The sequence below is a fragment of the Strongylocentrotus purpuratus genome, unplaced genomic scaffold (assembly GCF_000002235.5).
Source record: "Strongylocentrotus purpuratus isolate Spur 01 unplaced genomic scaffold, Spur_5.0 spur5_scaffold_15, whole genome shotgun sequence".
Classification (NCBI taxonomy): Eukaryota; Metazoa; Echinodermata; class Echinoidea; order Camarodonta; family Strongylocentrotidae; genus Strongylocentrotus; species Strongylocentrotus purpuratus.
This window is the reverse complement of record NW_022145600.1, coordinates 7,226,641-7,249,168: the sequence shown is the minus strand read 5'-3', so window position 1 is coordinate 7,249,168 and position 22,528 is coordinate 7,226,641. Positions and strand designations below refer to the sequence as shown.

Below are 22,528 nucleotides of genomic sequence, written 5' to 3'. Positions count from 1 at the left end.
AAAGACCAGTTATAGTCATGCAAGTGCATAGTGAAAGAAACGTTGTGAAATCGATCAGAAAAGGTTGATCATATAGCATAGATGTACGGCAAGGTTCTGGAATCATCAAAATTATAAGAAATTTGGCCAAGTCTTCATCAAGTTAGAATCACTGTACACAGAAAGATGTATATGGGACTACACACACGTGCGCTACACGTGCATTTGTATCTCTCAACAGTATATAGATATACTAATTTACCAAATATATCAATTAGTAGGCCCTTTCCCGTCAAAATTGTTATCGTCATGTAATATTCAAAACATATTCTTTCACATGATTAGTAATAAGAGCTTCCATTTCATTTTTTGAAATTGGGGCGTTTCCAATAATGGTCTTTACCTTTAAAGTGCTTCCTAAATATTTTACAGCTCTCGTGTAATATTCTAACGTCACTCTGACAATACTCCAAAATTTCATGCTGGAAATTAAAGACGTATAGTCTTTGGGCATGTTGTCATACCATTCATTAAAAGGCATGGAGGACGTTTTTCATCATTGAACTTGTACCCTAGTACTTTTTGTCTGGGAGGTGACCTACATAATTTTTATTTTCCTCTGTATTGAATAGATGAGGCAAGAAACCCTTTTTCATTCCTTCGATGCCAAACGTTTTGAGTAATTTTGCCAGCCCCATCTTAAGTTTCATGATTTTTGCTCCGTTCATATAATCACTTCGGGGATGATCCCTTTTCTTACAAGATGATTGAGTAGAAAATACAAGTCATATACGCTTTGGTGTCGTGGGCAATGGCTATACGGCACAAGCAGCGTGTTGTTCAGAGAATAATCACTCACAAAAATTGTCTAAGGTGTCGTTCCCTTGTTGAAAAGTAATCTCCCTAACACCCTCTTCCTCATAAAATGCACAACAGTCATCGTCAGGAGGGGTTAGACCATCCATACAATTTGTACATTCCCACGTAGCGTGGACGAGATTGGGAGCATGAGATCCAGTGTTTTGTGTGCATTCAAAGAAAGACAAAAAAGATGTACACTTTACACTCGGGTAAATCATCTGCCTCCCCAGACTTCTTGTCTTTTGATTTTTGATGCTTCTTTTTCTTTTTCTCAAATATTTCGTTCTTTGCCTTTTCTTTCTCGGAAGGAACATAGTAAAGGCTTTAAATTCTTTTGTCACTTTCATGTAACAGTCATGGGTTGGGCCATCTACATAATCTTTACAGGTTCTGCAAAATATTTGGGATTAACACTCATGATCATCCTCCCGACCATGGAACACCTCTAACTCAAATACGCGCTCGCATTTTGGGCATTTGTTTTTGGTATTGCAGGCCGTAGAGTTGTTGAAGGGGGTAACGCTATGCAACTGAAAGCAGCGCTCCGTTAGAAAGGTCATATTACATTTTGAACATGTCCGAGGTGAGCGTTTGGCTCGATCTTTACGATCGCAATTATCGGAAAAGCCATCAGGGCACGTTTTACAAAATTCGTGATACCGAGGGTCATTGAACACTTCCAAACATTCGTGATACCAAGGGTCATTGAACACTTCCAAACATTCGTGATACCAAGGGTCATTGAACACTTCCAAACATTCGTGATACCAAGGGTCATTGAACACTTCCAAACATTCGTGATACCAAGGGTCATTGAACACTTCCAAACATTCGTGATTAAGGGTCATTGAACACTTCCAAACATTCGTGATACCAAGGGTCATTGAACACTTCCAAACATTTCTTACAATAATTATTCGCACACAGAAATGCCGACATGTTTTTAATGACATTGTAGTGTGACGATTCTGTGAGATACAAGTACAACGTTTTTTCAGCGGGGGGACCAGCATTTATCATAACGTGTCTTTAAATGACCTCTATAGATTACTACTGTACTCGGGGTGTAAGACCTCTTGAAATTTGGCATAATGCGTGGAATCCACTTCACCTAATTCAACACCCGCCAGTTCATGGAGTTTTGCAGCTTCTTTTTTCAATCTCGCTGTAGGTTCTCTGTCTGTGCGAGACGATTGCTTGTATTTGATATTATTGTTGACATAATATCTAGCAATAACTATAGCATTTGCAATAGGTTCTCTGTCTGTGCGAGACGATTGCTTGTATTTGATATTATTGTTTACATAATATCTAGCAATAACTATAGCATTCTTCCTTACCCGACGGTACGGTGATGATGGAACTTTTCCGAAAGGATGCCTCACCATCTCGCAAACCATCCATTTTACGGACATATCCACCCACGGGGTTGATGACATGATGGAACCTGGTTGTGAATCCCGGTTTCAGCATAAAGTCTTGGTTACTATTCAGTACACACTCAATGCGTTCGAGAATGGCGCTAACATCATCGTCTTCGTCGCCGCCAGTTGCCAGTTGTCGGGCCGCAGTCGTCGAGGTCGTGGTCGACCTAGCTCAAGGCTCCATCATAGCGATCAGGATGAAGCCATACCCTCGTCATATTGTTGTCGTAGTCGTCGTCGTTGGTTGACTTGGTGTCGTGTTCGGTGTCGTTTTCAGCAGACACAAGATATGAAAAAAGTTCACTTCAGTTGCTGGTCCTCCTCACAGTGAGTAAAAGGAATAAAAACTACAAAACCGGGTTCTCCACCTTGTTGTGTTTGGATCGGTGTATGAGATATTGGCAGTAGGAGAGGTCCATACAATGAAGCAGCATGCAGGGTGTCACATATTAAGTGCAAACAAACTAAGTAGTTGAATTCCATAAACCATAGTCTGGTGTTTATTCCCCGCACTGGGTATCAAGTCACGCGTATCGCATATACATCGCGCACATGCGATCTGACCTCCTGAGGTCACAGGTGTCACATTTGCATAATCTGATACATATTCATTATCATGACATCCCTCCTTTGCCAGAATGAAACTTTATCCTGGTCTATTTTTATACTATAGTTTCACTGAAAATTCTTGTAATATTTCTTTTGTTCTTGTGTTTCAGCCATATGTGAATTACTGAAATAAACATGCTTTGGTGCATTTGCTTTTGTTTCTTCCTTTTTTTTTCTTTTTTTTTCAAAGAACAACTTCTAACAAACAACAAATTTATCTGGTCGATAAACTTTTCCCAAATGTTTTATCTTCCAAACAACTTTGTTGAACAACATAAAACATAACATGCAATATAATATCTTTCATGCAATATCTTTCATGCATCTAGTCTGTGGTCCAAATAAAAGTTCAACTGTTCACTGGATACTATTTGAGTTCTAGTTTTGAGTTTGTGTAAATCATCTGTTATCTCCAAGCGTTCATACGACTAGCTGAAACTGAAGTTTCTGGAAATACTCTCTTCGATGACTGAATCCATTTTTGAAAACTGATCGATGCTCCAACTCAAACTTGTGTTTTTCGCAACACCTATCACATACAATAAGGGCAGCGTTCGGCGTACACCCTTTTACATTGATTAATGTATGTGTAAGATTGAAACATATATATATCAGAACTTATTATTTTAGCACATAACACAACTTCCTCGTACGCTTGGTTTCCATGGTGATTTCTCCAACATGTCGATTTCACAAATATGGGCAGCGCAAGGCGTACACCCTTTAAATCATAACTTGGCTTCAACCAATGATTTCCAAACATTTCTCCTTGGCACATGTAGTTTCAGATATCACTGTCGCTATTTTACAAAGAGCTCATCCCCACCATATTGATCTGGAATCACACAAAATCATCATATCGCTTAGGGAATCTTCTCTGGCGTTGTGGTCTACTAGCTGCCATAGGAGCGTTGGTGTTTGTTGTCTCTGCTTGGGTATCACCATCTTGATGTCTCTGGTCACCGCCTGATGTGTTGCTTGCTGCCTCTGAGTCTGGATCTCTGGTCACCGCCTCAGGAGTACTGGTCTCCGCCTCAGGATTACCGTCCGACCCTTCAGGAATACCGGTCACCGCCTCAGGATTGCCGTCTGTCCTCTCTGGATTGGCAGCTTCGTTATGAGTGTCTCGGGACATGTATCTTTTTACACTTGATACATTCCTATTATACAGGACTCCGTCAGGAGATTTCACAGTTACCATACTTCCTGTTCTTGCTGTCACTGTGTATGGCTGGCTAAAGTATGGCGTGTCTAGTTTCCTCCTTTCATCACGTCTTACTATCACCTTATCTCCTGGCACTATGTCAGAATGTACGGCTCCCCTCTTCAGATCTGCATAGTGTTTTGCACCACTTTTCATTTGGAGGTCCCTGTCTCTGAGTTCCTGATCCTCACTAATGTCCTGGATTTGTGGTAGTTTAGTTCGGATCTTTCTCCCGAACAACACTTCTGCCGGGCTTTTTCCCGTTGTCGAATGAGTACTAGCCCGGTAGACCGCGACGTAAGTCAGCAAGGCCTCTTTCCAATCCTTGCCTTCTGCCTGTGCAATTCTAAGCCTTTTCACTATACTCTGGTTCTGTCTTTCGACCTCGCCGTTGGCTTGGGGCCATTTAGGAGTCACCCGATGGTGGTGAATTCCTGTAATGTTCATGTACTCTGCGAAAACTTCTGAGATGAACTGGGGTCCATTGTCTGAGTATAACGTCACAGGTAACCCATGTCTGCCAAAGATTTCAGCCAGGGCTTTGACTGTCTTCTCTGCAGTGGTTGATTTCATGATTGCATACTCGTAGTATCTGCTATAATAATCAACTACCACAAGTATAGATTCTCCTGTCGGAAGTGGTCCTAGGAAATCAACAGCTACATCCACCCAAGGTCCTGTTGGCAACATAGTACTTCGAATTGGTTCTGGTGGATTACCCCTGCTTGTGATTTGGCAACCATGACAAGTCTTGACGAATTTCTCTGCATCTTTCTCACATCCTGGCCACCATACCTTGGTTCTCAAATTCTGTTTGGTGCCAACAATGCCCAGGTGTCCTTCGTGAGCTAATGACACCATCTTTGGCCTCTGTGCCTGTGGAATCACCAATCTGCTACCTCTCAGCACACACTGACCAATTATACAGAGTTCATCCTTGATGGGAATGTATGCTTTATATGGACAATCATCCCATTGTCCACTGTGAATACACTCTCTGATAACTTCGAGTTCAGGATCATGTTCAGATTCTCTTTCGACTTCCTTCGTTGTCACCGCACCTGGCGTTGACTGGACTGCCACAAAACGCACAAAGCTCTCTGCTTCTGTTTCCAACACAGAAGTTTCTCTCGGTTGATCATCCTTCAGCAATCTTGACAATGGATCTGCTATGTTGGACTTTCCTGCGATGTGGACTACCCTGTACTTGTACTGTTGAAGCCTCAGAACCCACCGCTCTATTCTCGCACATGGCTTAGATCTCGGTGAATAAATGACTTCAAGCGGTTTGTGATCAGTCACTAGATCAAACTCTATTCCATACAGGTACGCATGGAATCTTTCACAAGCCCACACAAGTCCAAGGGCTTCTTTCTCCGTCTGAGAGTATCTCCTTTCAACGTTACTTAACGAGCGGCTGGCATATGCTACTATCCTCGGGCCATCAGCATGCACCTGCACCAGCACTGCTCCTAAGCCAACTGGACTGGCATCCGCTATGACCTTTGTCGGTGCATTTAGATCATAGTAGCCCAGGGTCTCTGCACTCATTAAGCTTTCCTTCAGCGCCTTAAACGCTTGTTGTTGTTCATGACCAAATTGAAATGGCGTGTCCTTTCTGGTCAGCTTTCTCAGTGGATCTGCCAATGTAGCAAAGTTCGGAATGAACTTTGCGCAGTAGTTGACTAGCCCCAAGAAACTTCTCATCTCAGTTGCAGTCTGGGGTTCACGGGCCTCTGCAATTGCTTTCACCTTGGCCAATCCTGGGTTGAGTCCCTCGCTAGTCAGTCTGTGCCCCATGAAGTCCAACTCAGAGACACCAAACTTACACTTTTCTGCATTTGCAGTAAGTCCTGCGTCCCGCAGTCTGCCAAGCACCTGCTTCAACCTCTTGTCATGCTCTTTCTGGGTCGATGCATGCACAATGATGTCATCTGATATGTTCGCAGCTCCTTCTATCCCAGCTATCACTCTGTGTATCTCATATTGATAAATCTCTGGAGCAGCATTGATTCCGAACAACAGTCTCTTATAGCGGAACAACCCACAATGAGTGACAAAGGTTGTCACCTCTCTAGACTCCGGATGTAACTCCAGTTGGTGGTACCCCCACTTCAGGTCTATTTTCGAAAAGACCTTGCTAATCGACAGCTCCTGTAGGACTTCCTCAATAGTGGGAATGGGGTGACGTTCTCTTATGATTGCTTCGTTAACTCTCCGCATATCGATACAAAGTCTAATTTCGTCATTTCTCTTTGGAACTATGACAACTGGGCTAACCCATGGCGTGGAGCGTTCAACTGGCTCAATGATGTCAAGATCGATCAATTCCGCGATCTTCATCTCCACCTTCTTTCTCAGTCCAAATGGAGTCCTTCGCACAGGCTGGGCCACTGGCTTCACCGTTTCATCCACTGCTAACCGCACCTGTCGGCCCTTCAACTTCCCAACTCCTTTGAAGACTGCTTCAAACTCCTGCTTTAAACCTGCATAACTCTGTACCGCATTTACATGTACAATTCCCACCTGGAGCACTCCCAGCTCTCTAGACGTATGTTTGCTCAGTAAAGGTTCTCCCTTTTCTTTGATGACAACAAACTCTGCAGTCGACTTCATCTTGCCAACTTCTACGGTGGCTGTGAAACATCCAACAGTTGTTAATGGTATCTGTGATGTGTACGGATAAAGCCTCTTGGTACTCTTAGTAGATTTGCAGATGATTTTGTCCTTCTTCAGTTTCTCCCACAATATCTGATCTATTACATTGCAATCACTTCCCGAATCTACTATCACTGGGACTGTGACACCTCCAATGATTATTGGGACTTTCTCATGATCACCATTCACAGCAAATTGATAGTACCTCTGATCACGGCCACGGCTGTTGTCATCATCACTATCATGTCCGGGTTCACCTTCCACTTGGCGAACTCTATTCTTATTTTATACTTCTTTCCATCTCTGGACTTCCCATCTCTGAATTTTCCTCTCGCCTCACTTGTGCTCTTGGCCTTACTTTTGCACATCGTCGCAAAGTGGTTTTGGCCTCCACATTTCCGACAGATCTTTCCTTTGGCTGGACATGATGCATCCTTCCCAAAATGTCCTTTGTTCCCACATCGGTAGCATTCCAAATTCTTTTTTCTGTCATTCTCATACGATACTTGGTTCACTTGAACTTGTCCACCAGCTCTAGGCCTTTCTCTCTCTCTCAATGACATGGAGTTAAATTGACCTTCAACAGCTTCTAGAGCAGCAGCCATGGACAATGCATCATTTAACTTGAGCTCACCTCCTTTCTCCAGCATTCTCCTGCGAAGTTTATCAGCTCTGCAGTACTGAACTACTTGGTCAAGAATTTGGTTTTCTACATCCCCAGCTACGAAATTGCATCCAATAGCAACCTGTCGTAATTTGGTAACAAATTGGGCAACCGTTTCACCATCTTCCTGCTTTGTTTTCCTGAACAAATGTCTTTGAAACGTAGCATTAGGTTTGACAACATAATGAGCATTGAGGGCATCTGTGGCTTTTTGATACTCATTCCTCTCTCCTTTATTGGGAAGTGTTTTGAAAGTCTCCCTTACCACAGGCCCCGCAGTGTACAGCAACAGTGCTCTCCGTTGAGCCTCCTGGGCCAGCGTACATCCGTCCAGAAACAGGCCGCGACTATCGGCGTAGGCTTCAAACTCTTCAAGCCAAGCTTTCCACTTGCCGCTGACAATACTTGCACCACCCGTCGGATCGAAGTGTGGAACTCCTCGAAGCGCTAACAATTCCGCTCCAGCGAATGCCATGTTGAAACTTTTCCAGCTCGTAGCCACAGATTCAACATCCAAGAAACATTAATCCTCGTCGCCAATGTCACATATTAAGTGCAAACAAACTAACAAAGTAGTTGAATTCCATAAACCATAGTCTGGTGTTTATTCCCCGCACTGGGTATCAAGTCACGCGTATCGCATATACATCGCGCACATGCGATCTGACCTCCTGAGGTCACAGGTGTCACATTTGCATAATCTGATACATATTCATTATCATGACACAGGGAGAGGCTTGTAATTCCGGAGTCATAATGTGAGAGTATTTATTATCTCCAAACTTTGGAGAATCAAATCAGTCTTTCACATAATTATGTAAAACACAAGATGAAGAGAGAGCCAGCTAAAGATCAAGGGTCTTGATCGTATGGTGATAAAAACTCAACTCTCCCCTTGAAAGTCAGAACATGTAATATGTATAAAGACGGATACATGTAATATGAGGGTGGGTTACATTGGTCATTGTGTCAAAGGGACAATGACATGAATGAGGGCCACCAAAACAAGGGCATAAATGGGCCTGCCAGAACAATAGAATACTTGGCAGTTTTATGTAAGGAGCTTACCATGAGAGGTGGTCTTTCCTGGGAAGTGGATTATGAATGCATTAATTGCTCTTTCTATGGGGAAGGATTACACCAATTGGCTTTTTAAGTGCATCTATAAATCCGGGTATAAAAATGAGAGTACTTTATACCCAGACTTTATAATTAACTGGGTTGGGGACAATGCTACACGGCAAAAGACACAATTTACCCGTCGCTATAATTTATTAAACAAGAGATAGCGGTAGACCACTTTAATATCGAGAGCTGGTTGTGACCGTTGGACGGTACTGCATGCTTTGGACCTTCGTCCCACAAGATCCAGTAGCTGTACTATCCCAGTTTTGGAAACGCTCCCCTCTCCAAAAAAAAAATGAAATGAAACCTCCATATATCAATCGTGTGAAAGGATATGTTTTTACTAATACGTGACGATACAAATTTTGCCGGGAAACCGCCTACTATAATAATTTGATAAATTATCATATCGATCCGACCTGGATAGATATCGCGAATGCACTTGAACATTTGGGCATATTGCACATTGAACATTTGGGCATATTGCTTTTTTTGCGAATTTATCATATCGATCCGACCTGGATAGATATCGCGAATGCACATTGAACATTTGGGCATATTGCTTTTTTTGCGAATTTAGGTTGAAGTATTGCCATCTAAACCTCTAAAGGCAATATTTAAAGAATATTGAATGGATGTTTTGCTCCCAAAACCCTTGAGCCGCGATTTTATCACTACCGGTCGGGTCTTTACCTTTAATGAAATCATGAATTTGCGTTTTAAGAGTTGTTTGGACACGAATTTTATGATAGCAGCAGAATCATTTATTTGCCGCAGCACAAGCAGTCTTGCGCAATAGGCCTATAAACATGGTGGCTCAGTGGTTAGAGCGCCCACCTCATGAACGGGAGGTCGTGGGTTCGAACCCCGGCCGAGTCATACCAAAGACTTATAACAATGGGACCTTCTGCCTTCTAGCTAGGCGTTCAGCATATTACATTGGAGAAGGTTAGTAATAACATAATATGTTATGCAGGGCCCGCTGGAAGAGCAGCTAGTTTCATAACTGAAGTGGCTACCCTGGGTAAATAAAAAACGTTATTATTATTATTATTATTCTTACTGATAGTGAATATGGTGTTGACGATGATGACAGTGGTAATGGCGACGACGATGATGACAATGATGATGATGGTGGTGGCAGAGATGATGATGATTAATTCAGACTATCAGCTCTTAATTAGATTTTAACTAAGAAATTATGATATTTTAAAGAATATATCCTACAAATTTACGGCGTAAACTCTTGAGGGAGCGTAGCATTTCCTTTGACTTGTATTCCTTTCTGCTTTGACTCCTTTTATTTTGAGTGAGTTATTTTGATGGCGCTCTTTTTGGCTGCAGCATTACTGCACCCTCCCCCTCCCCCATATACGCCAGCATGCATGTCAAATTGAAAAGTACAGTAGATACACAGTAATGTAAAGTTTTCAAGCATATTCAGTCTTTCGTCGCTTTCTTCAAAACGTTCTTTAATTAGCTCTGCAAAAATTGGTTAAGCATTTGTTGTTTAAAACATTAAAGCAAGACCGTGTATCGCTAATTTGTGTACAGATCTTCATTGAGATTTGTTTATCCCTCAAAACAGAGATATTCGATCATACGATCCACAGAACTGAAACTACTATAGTGGTTGAGTCCCCTTGGCCTTGTCTAAAAAAAAAAAAGGTCTAGCGCCATCTCTTGTTTTAAGCATTACAATGAATTAATAGTTTGTATGCGCTTGCGCTTGCGCTTTTGGCGAGATCCTGCGAAGATAGATCAACGACGCGACGCACCAATTTTTAGAGCTCCGTTGCCTAATTTGGAGGTAGGTAAGTGTTCATAAATTCTGATATAACCGTGAATTGTTATGTGTGTAGATATCAGTATCCTATACTCACAAGCGTTGTAAACTGTTAATTTTATACTCTGTTTCGTTGTGATTCCTTAGACGTCATAGTGTGCCCAGTCCCACACCTATATTATGCTGTTAAGTCGTAAACTATAACTTCGTCGATTGATTGATTGCGCTGCCGCCGGACTTGTGGCCGATTGCGCACACCCATGACACACCCACCGGTGTTTATTGTGTGACACGCATCAGGCAGGATATGGATATCATAACCATTATTGACAGCTGACCTTGTTAATCACGATGGAAATGACTGCAGGCAGAGATTTCAGTTTAATTTCTTTTAATTTTATAATTCCAGAGAAGGTCAATTTTTAGTCACCATGCGGCATGCCTGAATTTAGACCGAATTTTCCGTCTCTTTCGTTCGTTAGCCTCTTATTGGGGTAGGGTCGGCCGGCTCTCTCTTTAGAGACAGAAACCGTCTATACACATTCCCTTGATAACGCCACGGCCATTTCAGGTCGTAGCGTTTTGCCCCCAAAATCCCCCAAAATGTCATTTTACCTCGTGCATTTTATATTGTAAATTAGGCCTAGGCTATAATAAATCAGTTCCACTTACCAACTTGACTGAAATAATCAGTTTAATAGTCCCTTTTTAGGAAATTATGGGTCAAAATCGAAATCCATTTTGAAAATCTTTTTCAACATGGATTTCGATTTTGACCCATAAATTCCTAAAAAGGGACTATTAAACTGATTATTTCAGTCAAGTTGGTAAGTGGAACTGATTTATTATAGCCTAGGCCTAATTTACATGTGGATATGCACAAGGTAAAATGACATTTTGGGGGATTTTGGGGGCAAAACGCTACGACCTGAAATGGCCGTGGCGTTATCAAGGGAATGTGTATAGACGGTTTCCGTCTCTAAAGAGAGAGCCGACCCTACCCCAATAAGAGGCTAACGAACGAAAGAGACAGAAAATTCGGTCTAGCCTGAATTAAGTAGCCTTAAGGGCTCTCTCGAAATGTTTTTTTAATGATATTATTCGAGAGAGCCTTAAACGGCTCCCATACCCCTGCACGGAGAGGCATGTAAACAAAACTCAAAAGTGGTCCAAAATCACACTTTCGCGCACCCGACCAATATTGGACAGTGGCTTTGATAAATTTTGTCGTAGTTTTGGTCTTAGGGTCTAATTAGCGCTTTAATTTCAAAATCGGATCTAAAAATAACAAAATAAGAGCAATTTTCTTACCAGACCGATACAGCTCAGCTCCCTTTTCACGTGTACCGTGTGAATTCACGATGTCTACACAATGGTGATGACCTCTGACTAGCACTTCGTAAATGTGCTGCTTCCGTATAATGCGCTGAATAACACTCATACAGCGCATTATACGGAAGCAGCACAATTTACCCACAATTACGGAAGTGCCAGTCAGAGGTCATCACCATTGTGTAGACATCGTGAATTCACACGGTACACGTGAAAAGGGAGCTGAGCTGTATCGGTCTGGTAAGAAAATTGCTCTTATTTTGTTATTTTTAGATCCGATTTTGAAATTAAAGCGCTAATTAAGATCAAAACTACGACAAAATTTATCAAAGCCACTGTCCAATATTGGTCGGGTGCGCGAAAGTGTGATTTTGGACCACTTTTGAGTTTTGTTTACATGCCTCTCCGTGCAGGGGTATGGGAGCCGTTTAAGGCTCTCTCGAATAATATCATTAAAAAAACATTTCGAGAGAGCCCTTAAGGCTAGAATTAAGTAGATCTAGACCACTCTTCAAAGTTGAAATATTGCATGACTGAATCTTGAGTCAAGGTCTAGCCGTTAACAGTATTATTGACCTTATTATACCGATTTAGCCCCAAAGAGTGCAGAGTGCAAACGCTTTCACGCACATCCTGGCCCTGCACATGTGCAAAACAAACGGGAGAAAATAAGCTACATCGTGTTAGAATTGTGTGTGGTTTAACTTTAAATCAATGAAAAGCCAAATCAATACCTATGCTCTCGATTCAATTCCCCATGCAGTTTGATCCATCATCACATTCGGCAATACAGTAAATCATCCGAAACCTAAACTTGAGATGGCTGATCCAGGAATGATGAAGGAAGACTTGACGACGTCAGAGCCCGCCACACCTCGGCTGAACCTCGATGAACCTATGTTTGATCAGAATGTATACATGGGTAGAGCCAAGCACTTTCTCATGGTCACCAATCCTCTCAACGTACTCCTCTCCAATGCACAGTTAGACGAGGCGAAGAAACTAGTCCAGTTATACAGGTATACTGTGGATGTTTAACTTATTGAATGGCCTTAAAGGGGGTACAAGGGTTCAGGCATATCCAGTTAACAACTAAATAATTCAACCCCCTTGTAAATTTGATGTTTTTTGTGTTTTTCAATGACTCAAGAATGAAATTTGAAAGGGTTGAATTAAGGCCTCTGTCCACAGATTTACTGAAATATCACCCCCACCCCCATTTCCCCTCCAACTAGCTCCTGTTCTGTAGTTTCATTCTTTAGGTCATGTACTTTTCCCTTCAGAGATCCGCCAGAGAAAGAAATATATATTGGTTAAGGGTTGCTTCTAGTTTGTGCACTTTGTATCTATGAATGAAAAGGGGCGTTATAAATATAATATTATTATTATAATTATTATAGGGAAGGGAAAGAGCCAGCGGGAACCTCTAACGATGAAGTCTGGACGGCGAAGTATCGTTATGATTCGGCATTCCATCCGGACACCAAGGAGAAGATGATGCTGATTGGTCGAATGTCCGCCCAGGTTCCCATGAACATGTGCATTACAGGCTGCATGATGACCTTCTACAGGTAAGGAGTTGAAAAGAGAGGAAAAGATCTAAATATCCCTATCCCTTCCTTGTCCATTCATTCCCTCTCTCTTTCTCTCTCGCAATCCATTTAGGTAAGAGATTTAAGGAGGGATCATTAAAACACCTCCAGCTCAACACCTCCCTCTTCCCATTGGGTATTTTCCCTGACTCACCGTCTCTATCAGCTCTCTCCATCTGTCTTCCCCCTTTTTTTAAATCTCTCTTTAACTCTCCCCCTTTCTCTCTCTCCCTCCCTCCCTGTCTCCCTCTCTCCCTCCCTCTCTTTCTCTTCTATTCTCTGCCTTCTATCACTGTTTCTCCCTCTCGCCATCTTATTTCCACTTTCCCAAATTTCTCTCTGCACTTTATTCCTCTGTTTGGAATACAAGTATAGAATACAAAGCTCACTATGTCTGAAGCGACATCAGGGCCCCTTTTCACAAAACTTGTCATCAGTGACAAATGACAGTTGTTGTTATAAGCTACTGAAATCCCTGCTTCTGATTGGTTATCAACAGATTTGTTACTGATTTTTGTCATTTGTCATTGAAAAAAGGCTTTGTGGAACGGGTCCCTGGTGTGGTACTCTGGTTTTATTTGCTTTATGCTGGTACAATAGCAGATGATTTATGAACTAGACAATGAGTATTTTGAGGGCAAAAAAAAAATGATTTGGTTAATATGCAAATGATTGATAGAATATAATGTTGCAGGTACCTGCTCATTTAAATCGTCATTTAAAGGACCTCGGTCACGGAAAGTGCTTAATTATCATAATGTGAGCTTATTAATTACTACAGTGAAACCTGTATATAAAGACCACTCAAGGGAAACAACAAAAGTAGCCGTTATGAGCAGGTGGACTCTAGGAACAGGTCAATTTAATGCAAGTTTTGATGATAAACACATTCCAAGGAAAACACAAGATGAGGTCTTTGTAGACAGGTGGTCTTCCTATTACCGGTAGTGGTTGCTAAAGCAGGTTTGACTGTATTTTTATCAATTTACATGTAAGTCACGTTAAAATACGATCAAAACAAGACCAACGAAAGACAACACAAAAATCATATCCAAATTATGTAGTTTGGCGTAGATTTGTTGGTCTGACAGAGGTATTACTTCTTTTTATTTGTCCTGTCTCTTTTTCTTATCTAGAACCACCCCAGCTGTATTATTTTGGCAATGGTTTAATCAGTCCTTCAACGCTGTCGTCAACTACACAAACAGAAGTGGAGATAAACCGATACCTGTCTCGTAAGTATAATATTTTCTCGGCTAGTCCAAACGATTAATTAACTGATGATGGAGGCCCGTGTAGAGAAGAGTCACTACCTTTGCACTTTAAGAACTGCACTATTCGTATAAGAGTAGGGGGAAACCCTGGTGTAGTGGTCCACCTGCACACACCCCCAGTATAGTATGATAATACTCTGTAAAGAGGTCTGTACTCAAAAGGAAGAAGAAGACTCATACATTTTGTTTGGACAAGAAATTTAGACACTATCCCTCAGTGGTGAAATATTAGGATTATCTATAGTGAGTACAACAGTAACAGTGAAACCTGTCTCTAATAACCAACCAAGGAGACAAGAAAAGTGGTCTTTATAGGCAGGTGGTCTATATGTACTGGTTCCTTTAGTACATGTCTCAATGAGAAACCATTTTCAAGGTAAACAAAAAATGTGGTCTTTGTAGAAAGGTGGTCACTATTAAAAGCAGGTTAGACTGTATATTAAATTGTTTGCCAATGATATTCAAACATCCTCTCCAAATTTTGTTCTGATCCAGTTCCACTTGGAATAAAACTTGTTCTTTGTTTTGATGATGATGATAGTAATATAAAGGGAAGGAAATGTTTTTAGGCAGTTGAGAAAAATTATCAAGTGATACAAAGTCAAGAACCGTTCATATTTGATAGAAACTAATTTTAATTCAAACGATTAATCTCCTTGAATTTAGGTGAGGGTTTTGTAATTATAGAGATGTGAGTGGAAAGTTTCATCCCCTCCCCCACCCCCCCCCCCCCCCCACCCCGAATGAAAATTGAAAAGATAGTGATAAATACAAAAATAAATTAAAAAAATTATTTAAAAAAAACCTTACAAATAAATTCCCAGGATTCCATGAACAAAAGGTGACTAGGGTTCAGCCAATGACTATGGAATAGAAGTTAGAAAAAAAAAAAAAAGAATGAATGAATAAAGGAATGAATTGATGAATGAATGAATGAATGAACAGATAAATAGATGAATGAATGAATAAGTTCATAAATAAATGAGTTGCAGGTAATTGAATAGAATGAATTGTAATATTTTTGGTTAAAAAATTGTCTTACTAGTAACAAACATAAAACAAGAAGTGTGTCCATTGATTAACTAATCCCATTAATGTCAGATATTTGCCATTTTGTTCTCTTGCTCTGTTTTTAGGCAACTAGGGAAGTCATATGCATTAGCCACTGTAGGGGCTGTCGGGTCGGCGATAGGTCTCAACAGTTTAGTTAAGGTAAGCACCTTGAGGTCAACACACTGTATCGGCCAAGGTTGGGATTTGCTGCATGGTGGATATTTGTGATGGTGGTCTAGTGGATACGTTACGGTCAGTAGATCACATGGTTCATGGTTCGAGCTGTGTCGCGACACTTATGTACTTTGGCAATACATTAATCTACATTTGCTACTCTCCACCCAGGTGTTTATGGGTACTGGTAGGAAGGATTTGAGCACCGAAAACAGTAGCCAGAGTAATACTGGAGCGCCTTGAGTACCTTGCGTGGTGAATATGTGGGCTATTGAAATATCCAATATTACTATTATTATTGTTATTATTATCCAAGTGGTGTTAGACCTTTCAAAGCTGTAAGAGGACCTGTCTTCAAAGATTCTATTTCTTCTTTGAACACAGTGTTAACTTTGGGGATTTTGCAATGATATCTATCATGTACAATGTACATGTACTACATGTAGATAAAAATAGAAAGTAGGGGTATTGTATATCATGGGGGGGGGGGGGGTAACTGGTTTTTAAGCTCTTTTTCGTATTGGCATATTGCGCTCATAGTCTCACATGCCAATTCTGTGATCCGACTGTACCAGCTTCAGCTTTATTTAGTCAAAGACCAGACCTTTAGAAATTGAGTTTTGTTGAAAATCCCTGGTTAGTGTACAGTATTGTGTACAGGGTTGCCCTTAGAAAATCAATTAGTGAAAGATATTTCACCATGGAGCAATTGGTGTCAGGGTATATTGTATTCAGTCACAGAGCATTTTTATATCGAGTGATATATGTACATGTATAGTAAGGGACTATTCTGTTCGCTTCTCTATTGGAAACATTGTTACCGGTAACTATGGAAATGTTTAAGTTTGTTTTTAACCTTATCAACATACAATTTAGTTTTTTTTTCTCTCCAGTAAGCAAGTAGTTACACTCCCAAAATCTATTTGTGCCGTTGGTTTAAAATCTATCTGAATGTTTTGTTGCATTCCAGTCAGCACCACCTATCATCGGTAGGATGGTACCGTTTGCCGCTGTGTGCGCAGCCAACTGCATCAATATACCCATGATGAGGAGCGCCGAACTTGCCAACGGTATCCCCGTCTTTGACGAGAACGGTCACCGGCTCGGGAACTCCAAGAAAGCGGCGAAGAGCGCCATCACCCAGGTTGTGATATCGAGAATCTTTATGGCCATGCCAGGAATGTGTAAGTTGCGTGGGAAGAGAAAGAATTTGAAAGCCCATCAGCCCTTGTTCATACATACCATAGTTAGCAGCTGTAAATGAGAGAAGGAAAAAAAAAGTTCCTCAGCTATAATAAACACTTAACTTGTACATGAATTGCAAGTGGGGATATTAGCATTGTTTGCACACATAATAGACTTTTAAGCTTTCTCATCTCGTCTGTTCATGTTTGTTTTAAAGCCCCTCAGCACTAGTTTGGCATGGAGGAATTAGACCTCCCTGCAAGGTCACATGACAGGTGGTTATCTCATCACATCAGCTCTCAATTAACATAAGAAAAAGGTGACCGCTTAGGCATTGTTTGCTATATAGAGGGTGCAACTAGCTATAAGTAGTGCAGTGGGGCTTAAGATACAGAAATTGTGCAATGCACTATGCCTCTGTCATTATATATTGTTGGTACAGTTTTATGTCAGACACATTGCCATGTTGTTTCATGCCCCCCCCCCCCAAAAAAAAAATACTTTGAAAAATTACATGGTGTAACACTCCAATCTTTAAGTACAATTTACAACCACAGTAATGCACATATATGTATAACAAAAGCAAAATTCTAGTTAATTGGGATATTTGTTTGTAATATTCAATGACAAGTATTGCAGAATATCTCTAATATATGACAACAAATACAAAACATAAAGTCGTTGTTTCATTTGTTTGTTCATGAGATATGGGTTTTTCTTGTGCATGTGTACTCGGTTTTGAATGATCGCTACAAAAACAAACAAAAAAGACAAGAACAAAATGGAATCCAATGTACGATGAAATAAATTCTTCACAATATGATGAAGAAAATATGCAAATGGTCATTTCAGTGTGAGCCCTTTGGCAGATTTTGACCTATGAACCACTCGAGAGTCTGCATTTATTATACTGGTCTTTAATATTTTCAGTCCATTTTTTTTAAATGACATATATTGCACAGAATATGATAATGATACATTTCCCTGGTGCATGACTATTGCCTGACAGATAATGTACATTGATATCCTTCATACATTTTTAGATTTATTTTTTCTTTCAGTATTACCTGCCTTCGTAATGAACAAACTTGACAAGGGAACCTTTCTCAAGCGCTATCCATACCTCGGCGCTCCTATACAAGTATCAATGGTCGGCATCATGTAAGTGGTACTTCATATTACACAGTAGTGTAAGGGTTGTCTTTAGTTAGACATTGGATACTGGATTATGTAATCCAGACACTTGTAAAAGAAATACATTCAAGTTAAGGCTTGTATGTACCAGCAGTTTGAATTTTTGAATTCAGAACAGATGCATTATATCTTGGCCTCTGCGTTGTAAACTACAAAAATTATACTCTGTGTGTACCATGTTTTTTAATTTTTTTATCGGGCTGCTAAGAAAGCATGTGTGTGCTTGTAAGTGAGCTTCCAGGGGACCGGTGGCTTTAAATCCTCTCCGAGAGACGTGGTTATGAGGATTAATGCCTTACCAAAGGGGCACTATTGCAGAGACTTGGTTTCGAACCCGGACCTACAGGCTGCGCGGTCACTTTTCTACCAATGACCCCTCATGCTCTTATAAGTTTAGCCATAATTAGAGATTTATGAATTAAAAGGGATGACATCATTTTATGAAATAATTTCACTTCATTTTGTGATTAGCTCTTGAATTGTTATTGAATGATAATGAAAGGGTTATTACTATAAAATTGTGATTTTTTGTTTTCTTTCTCTCTATGTGTTGTTTTGTATTTCCAGGCTTTTGTTTGCCACACCAATGTGCTGTGCCTTGTTCCCACAGAAAAGGTAAAATTTTCTTGACTTTAAAAAGCAATAAATAAGATGTTTTCCGAGCAACACTTGAGATGATCTTTTAATCTAAATATATCCAAGTGAAAATTCACCGGGGGGGGGGGGGGGCAGGGAAAGGGGAAGTTGGTGAGAAACAGGTATAGTTTCTTGCAGTGCTTTTACCAGTAATTTAAAAGATACATTTGTAAACATAGAAAAATTAGAATCTGTACATGGTTATGTTAGGTCATGCTGAAACTTAAACCCTAGTCCTTGATCAAGATGGGATCCATTCTCTTTTTGTTGATGTTGCAATTCAAAGGAGTCAGTAAAATGCTGTGTTAAGAACTATACACATATGACAGTGAGTGAATACAGTAGAAAACTTGAAATATTTTATAAGGAACATTATGCTCTGCTCTAGATTCCTTCAAATGATTATTAATTCTTATCTTATAATGCATGTTCTCTTTGATAAATATCTTTACGAAAAATATTAATTTAAATGTTCCTTCCTTTTCTCCTCTTTAAACTGTATCCAGCTCTTTGCCCGTAAGCAGTCTAGAGGAGGACCTACAGACGGGTATACAGAAGCGAGGTGGAGGTATAGACAGGGTCTATTTTAACAAGGGACTGTAAGCAAGAGACTAGGCATTGCCAATTTACAACCACAGGGTGAAGATAGTGATTCAATGCTAGTCTACATCGGTTCTTTTTTCCACTGCAGGTGCTTTTTCTGATGTGTGAGAATATATAATCGGGTGATAAGTTGCTCATCTGTGCCCCTATCTGCGCCGCTATTTAAATTAATTAATGTTATGTGTGGTGAATGTACCTGGGCCCCTCAAATAAAGAGTTGCAATTGATTGAAATGATCACAACTTCATACAATAGAGGGAGAAGATTGTGAGTTTGCTCATGTAAAAAACACTTTTCTAATTGCTGGAGCTGTATTAGGGTGTTGTATAAGTGTGATTATCTCGCGGGGACATTATGTTATTTTATTGTTTTTACCAGGGCCCCGTCTTACAAAGAGTTGATATCAATCGCAACTTGCACAACTATGTACATAAGAGACAGGAGACTGCAAACTTGCGATTGATTGGAGGACTTGCGATTGATTGTATCGATTGCAACTCTTTGTAAGATGGGGCCAAGAGCTCTATTTCAATTTACCTGAGCAATTTAGTAGCTTTCGAGAGCTAAATTCGTTCATCTTTGCCCTGTTATTTGGAGGATTTGTGATTTAATAATGCCAATAAATGGTTGCAACTCTTTTTCTTAAGGCAGGGGCCTTAAATGAATATATTTTAACAATTGGTGTGATATGTAAGCAGCCAGTGTATTGATTCTAAATTATTTAGAATACGTGCCATAAACTTCTTCCTCAGAAAGCAATAATCATCCTTTCCCTAGTCACTGAAAAGCAGCTACAGTATTATAGAATTATAAAATACATGCATTGGTCATTTTTTGATAGTAATGAGAAGGGTAGAAGGGCGATTCCTTTCACTTTTTCCTGTACACCATGTCTTTTTAATTATTTATTTTACCTCAAAATGAAGAATATAACTATTGACTTGTGGATCCTGGAAATTAAATAACCATTATTAAAACAATGGCTTTATCTAACTATTGCATTTTTGGTTGAATAAATAAATAAAGGATATATTGAACAGAATAGCCCAAAAAGTTTCTGTTGTCGATGGTACGTAGAATTGAAAATCGCATTAGAAACTTAATCTAGAATCTAGAAACCTCTAGAATGCATCTGCAATGTAAATGTACTGTAATTCTCACCTTGTGAAACGCAGTAGATATATGGCTAGATACTTCTGGTGTACATTGTCCAAATGCTGCAGATGATATTCAACTGAAAGGCTTTTATTGTCTCTGAGTAATTCATTAGATATAATGATGTTTATGCCCAGCGTAATAACTGAAATGGACATGCAGGCTGGTAGTAGCTGTCTTATATCTTTGCTTGTTACGTGCTGTCATTTTAGATTGTGCAAAAGATTGCAGTGATGGTTAAGATAAACATTCACCACATGTGCTGTAAAATCCTTTTTGAACAATAGATAAGTGACTCTCATTGAAATATGTAGTACTAATACATCCAGGTCTCAAAGTACAACATTTCATGCTATTTTTTCCTTGAATGTCGTTACAACAACTTGTCATGTTCACTGTTTAAATGCTTGGATTGAAATCAACGGTTCACAAGGTGTCAAAAACAGCTTCTAAGAAAAATAGTCTGGAGGCTGAATTTGCTCAAGTTTAATTTTAGCTTTGAAAACTTTCAATAATGTATTCTCTTACAGTTTGTGTGCATACTTGGGAAGCGTTTTATTGTGACATATATGTATGTGTGTAATGTTTAACAAAATTGTTACCATCTTGCAGTGTTGTTTACACTCTTAAATCTTGCTGGGGTTGGGGGACAGGGGGGCTGTATAAGAGGGATGCATACATACATGTCAATGCAGAAACAATTTGAAAAGAATACAAAATAATGGCATTTTTTTAGTACACACCCCCCCCCCCCCCCCCATATCATCAAATTAAGAAAAATAATGAATTATGTGTGCTTTTTTAGCACTATCATTTTTTGTTTTTGAGGGGAGGAGGGTAAGGGGTATGTGCTTTGCTGCCTCTAAACACTATACTCCCTACCCATCCCGGAATGGAAACTAACTATGTTTTTTCAAAACAAATTTAGTTGTTGGTTGGTTGACTGATGCTTTTAATTAATAAAAAGCAAACTTGTTCATTGGTTTGTGGTTATGATGTATTTCAAAGTGTGTGAAAATTCAATGTGAATGTATTTGCTGTTTTTAATGTGTACACTATACTAAATAGAAGAGTCACTTTATGTGAATATTGCAGGAGTGAAAACATTTTTGTGTTGTAGATAGCAGAATTAACCCATGATGAACTATGCTTCAATTTTGGAACAGCACACATTTTCCATGTCATGGTATAGTGGTATGTTCACTTGATTCTCAATCAATATCATTGGGCTAGACATTTTTCCACATTTGCCGCTCTCCACCCGGCGGGAAATGGGTACCTTGCAATTGCTGGTTTAATCATAATAGCAGGGTCCTCAGAAAGAACAGTATTATCGTTTACATAATACCATTAGGATTTCATTGACAGGGTTTACACAAAAATGATTAATTTGTAAAACTAGCAATCATGCCTGTAACTAGAAACGTCCACCCGTTTTCATTCTTCTCGATCTGTTGGGAGTGGATTTTATTTGTATTCTGAGTTATTGCTTCATATCTTTACTTTTTACAGTGATGATGGCATGGATTTTAATTTATGAACAATTACTTACGGAGTGGCACAAGACATATTTTTCAAATCTCAGGAAAATGATGTCCACAATTCCAAAGAAACACGTATTCTCGTCAAACATAGCTGAGTTTAAGCTATTTGATACTAATGATAAGATGTTTTTCAAAAGTTCTATATTGTTTTAAGTTTATATAATGAATCTCCTCTTACGATGCTTCTTAAAATACAACATTGTTAACGTGGATATTTGTTATCATAACTCTTATAAAATAAGGCAACGGTTGGGTTGGGCTTGAATTTATAATACTGGTAGTCAAATGTGGTTTAATTTACATTGTTGCATCATAACGTTATTCTGTCAGACGTTGTGTTTTCTAATTTAGTTTTCAGACATTTATTTCTAATTTTGACAAGTATTTTCTCTTCTATTGTTTTGCCGAGTTCAGTTTATATTGTGGTGAAGTGGGGATCGTTTTTCTTTTTATAAAGAGGTTGATTTTAAAAAAGA

General features: G+C 39.7%; 2 protein-coding genes across 2 annotated transcripts; one reads left to right on the top strand and one right to left on the bottom strand.

Annotated features, from left to right (window-relative positions):
• Window positions 1-3,714: 3,714 nt before the first annotated feature.
• On the bottom strand, window positions 3,715-7,874 carry LOC115924320 (uncharacterized protein K02A2.6-like). Its single transcript, XM_030986442.1, has 2 exons — window positions 6,941-7,874; window positions 3,715-6,713 (listed from the first exon to the last, which is right to left on the bottom strand). Exons 1-2 carry the CDS (start codon window positions 7,872-7,874, stop codon window positions 3,715-3,717), a joined length of 3,933 nt encoding a protein of 1,310 aa, XP_030842302.1.
• A 2,375-nt stretch (window positions 7,875-10,249) lies between these two features.
• Window positions 10,250-21,094, top strand: LOC590069 (sideroflexin-1). The gene is made up of 9 exons (XM_030985472.1): window positions 10,250-10,334; window positions 12,406-12,661; window positions 13,043-13,213; window positions 14,371-14,469; window positions 15,645-15,720; window positions 16,706-16,919; window positions 17,982-18,081; window positions 18,682-18,729; window positions 19,257-21,094. The coding sequence occupies exons 2-9, from the start codon at window positions 12,462-12,464 to the stop codon at window positions 19,351-19,353; spliced, it is 1,005 nt and encodes a 334-aa protein (XP_030841332.1). The 5' UTR covers window positions 10,250-10,334; window positions 12,406-12,461; the 3' UTR covers window positions 19,354-21,094.
• The last annotated feature ends 1,434 nt before the right edge of the window (window positions 21,095-22,528 follow it).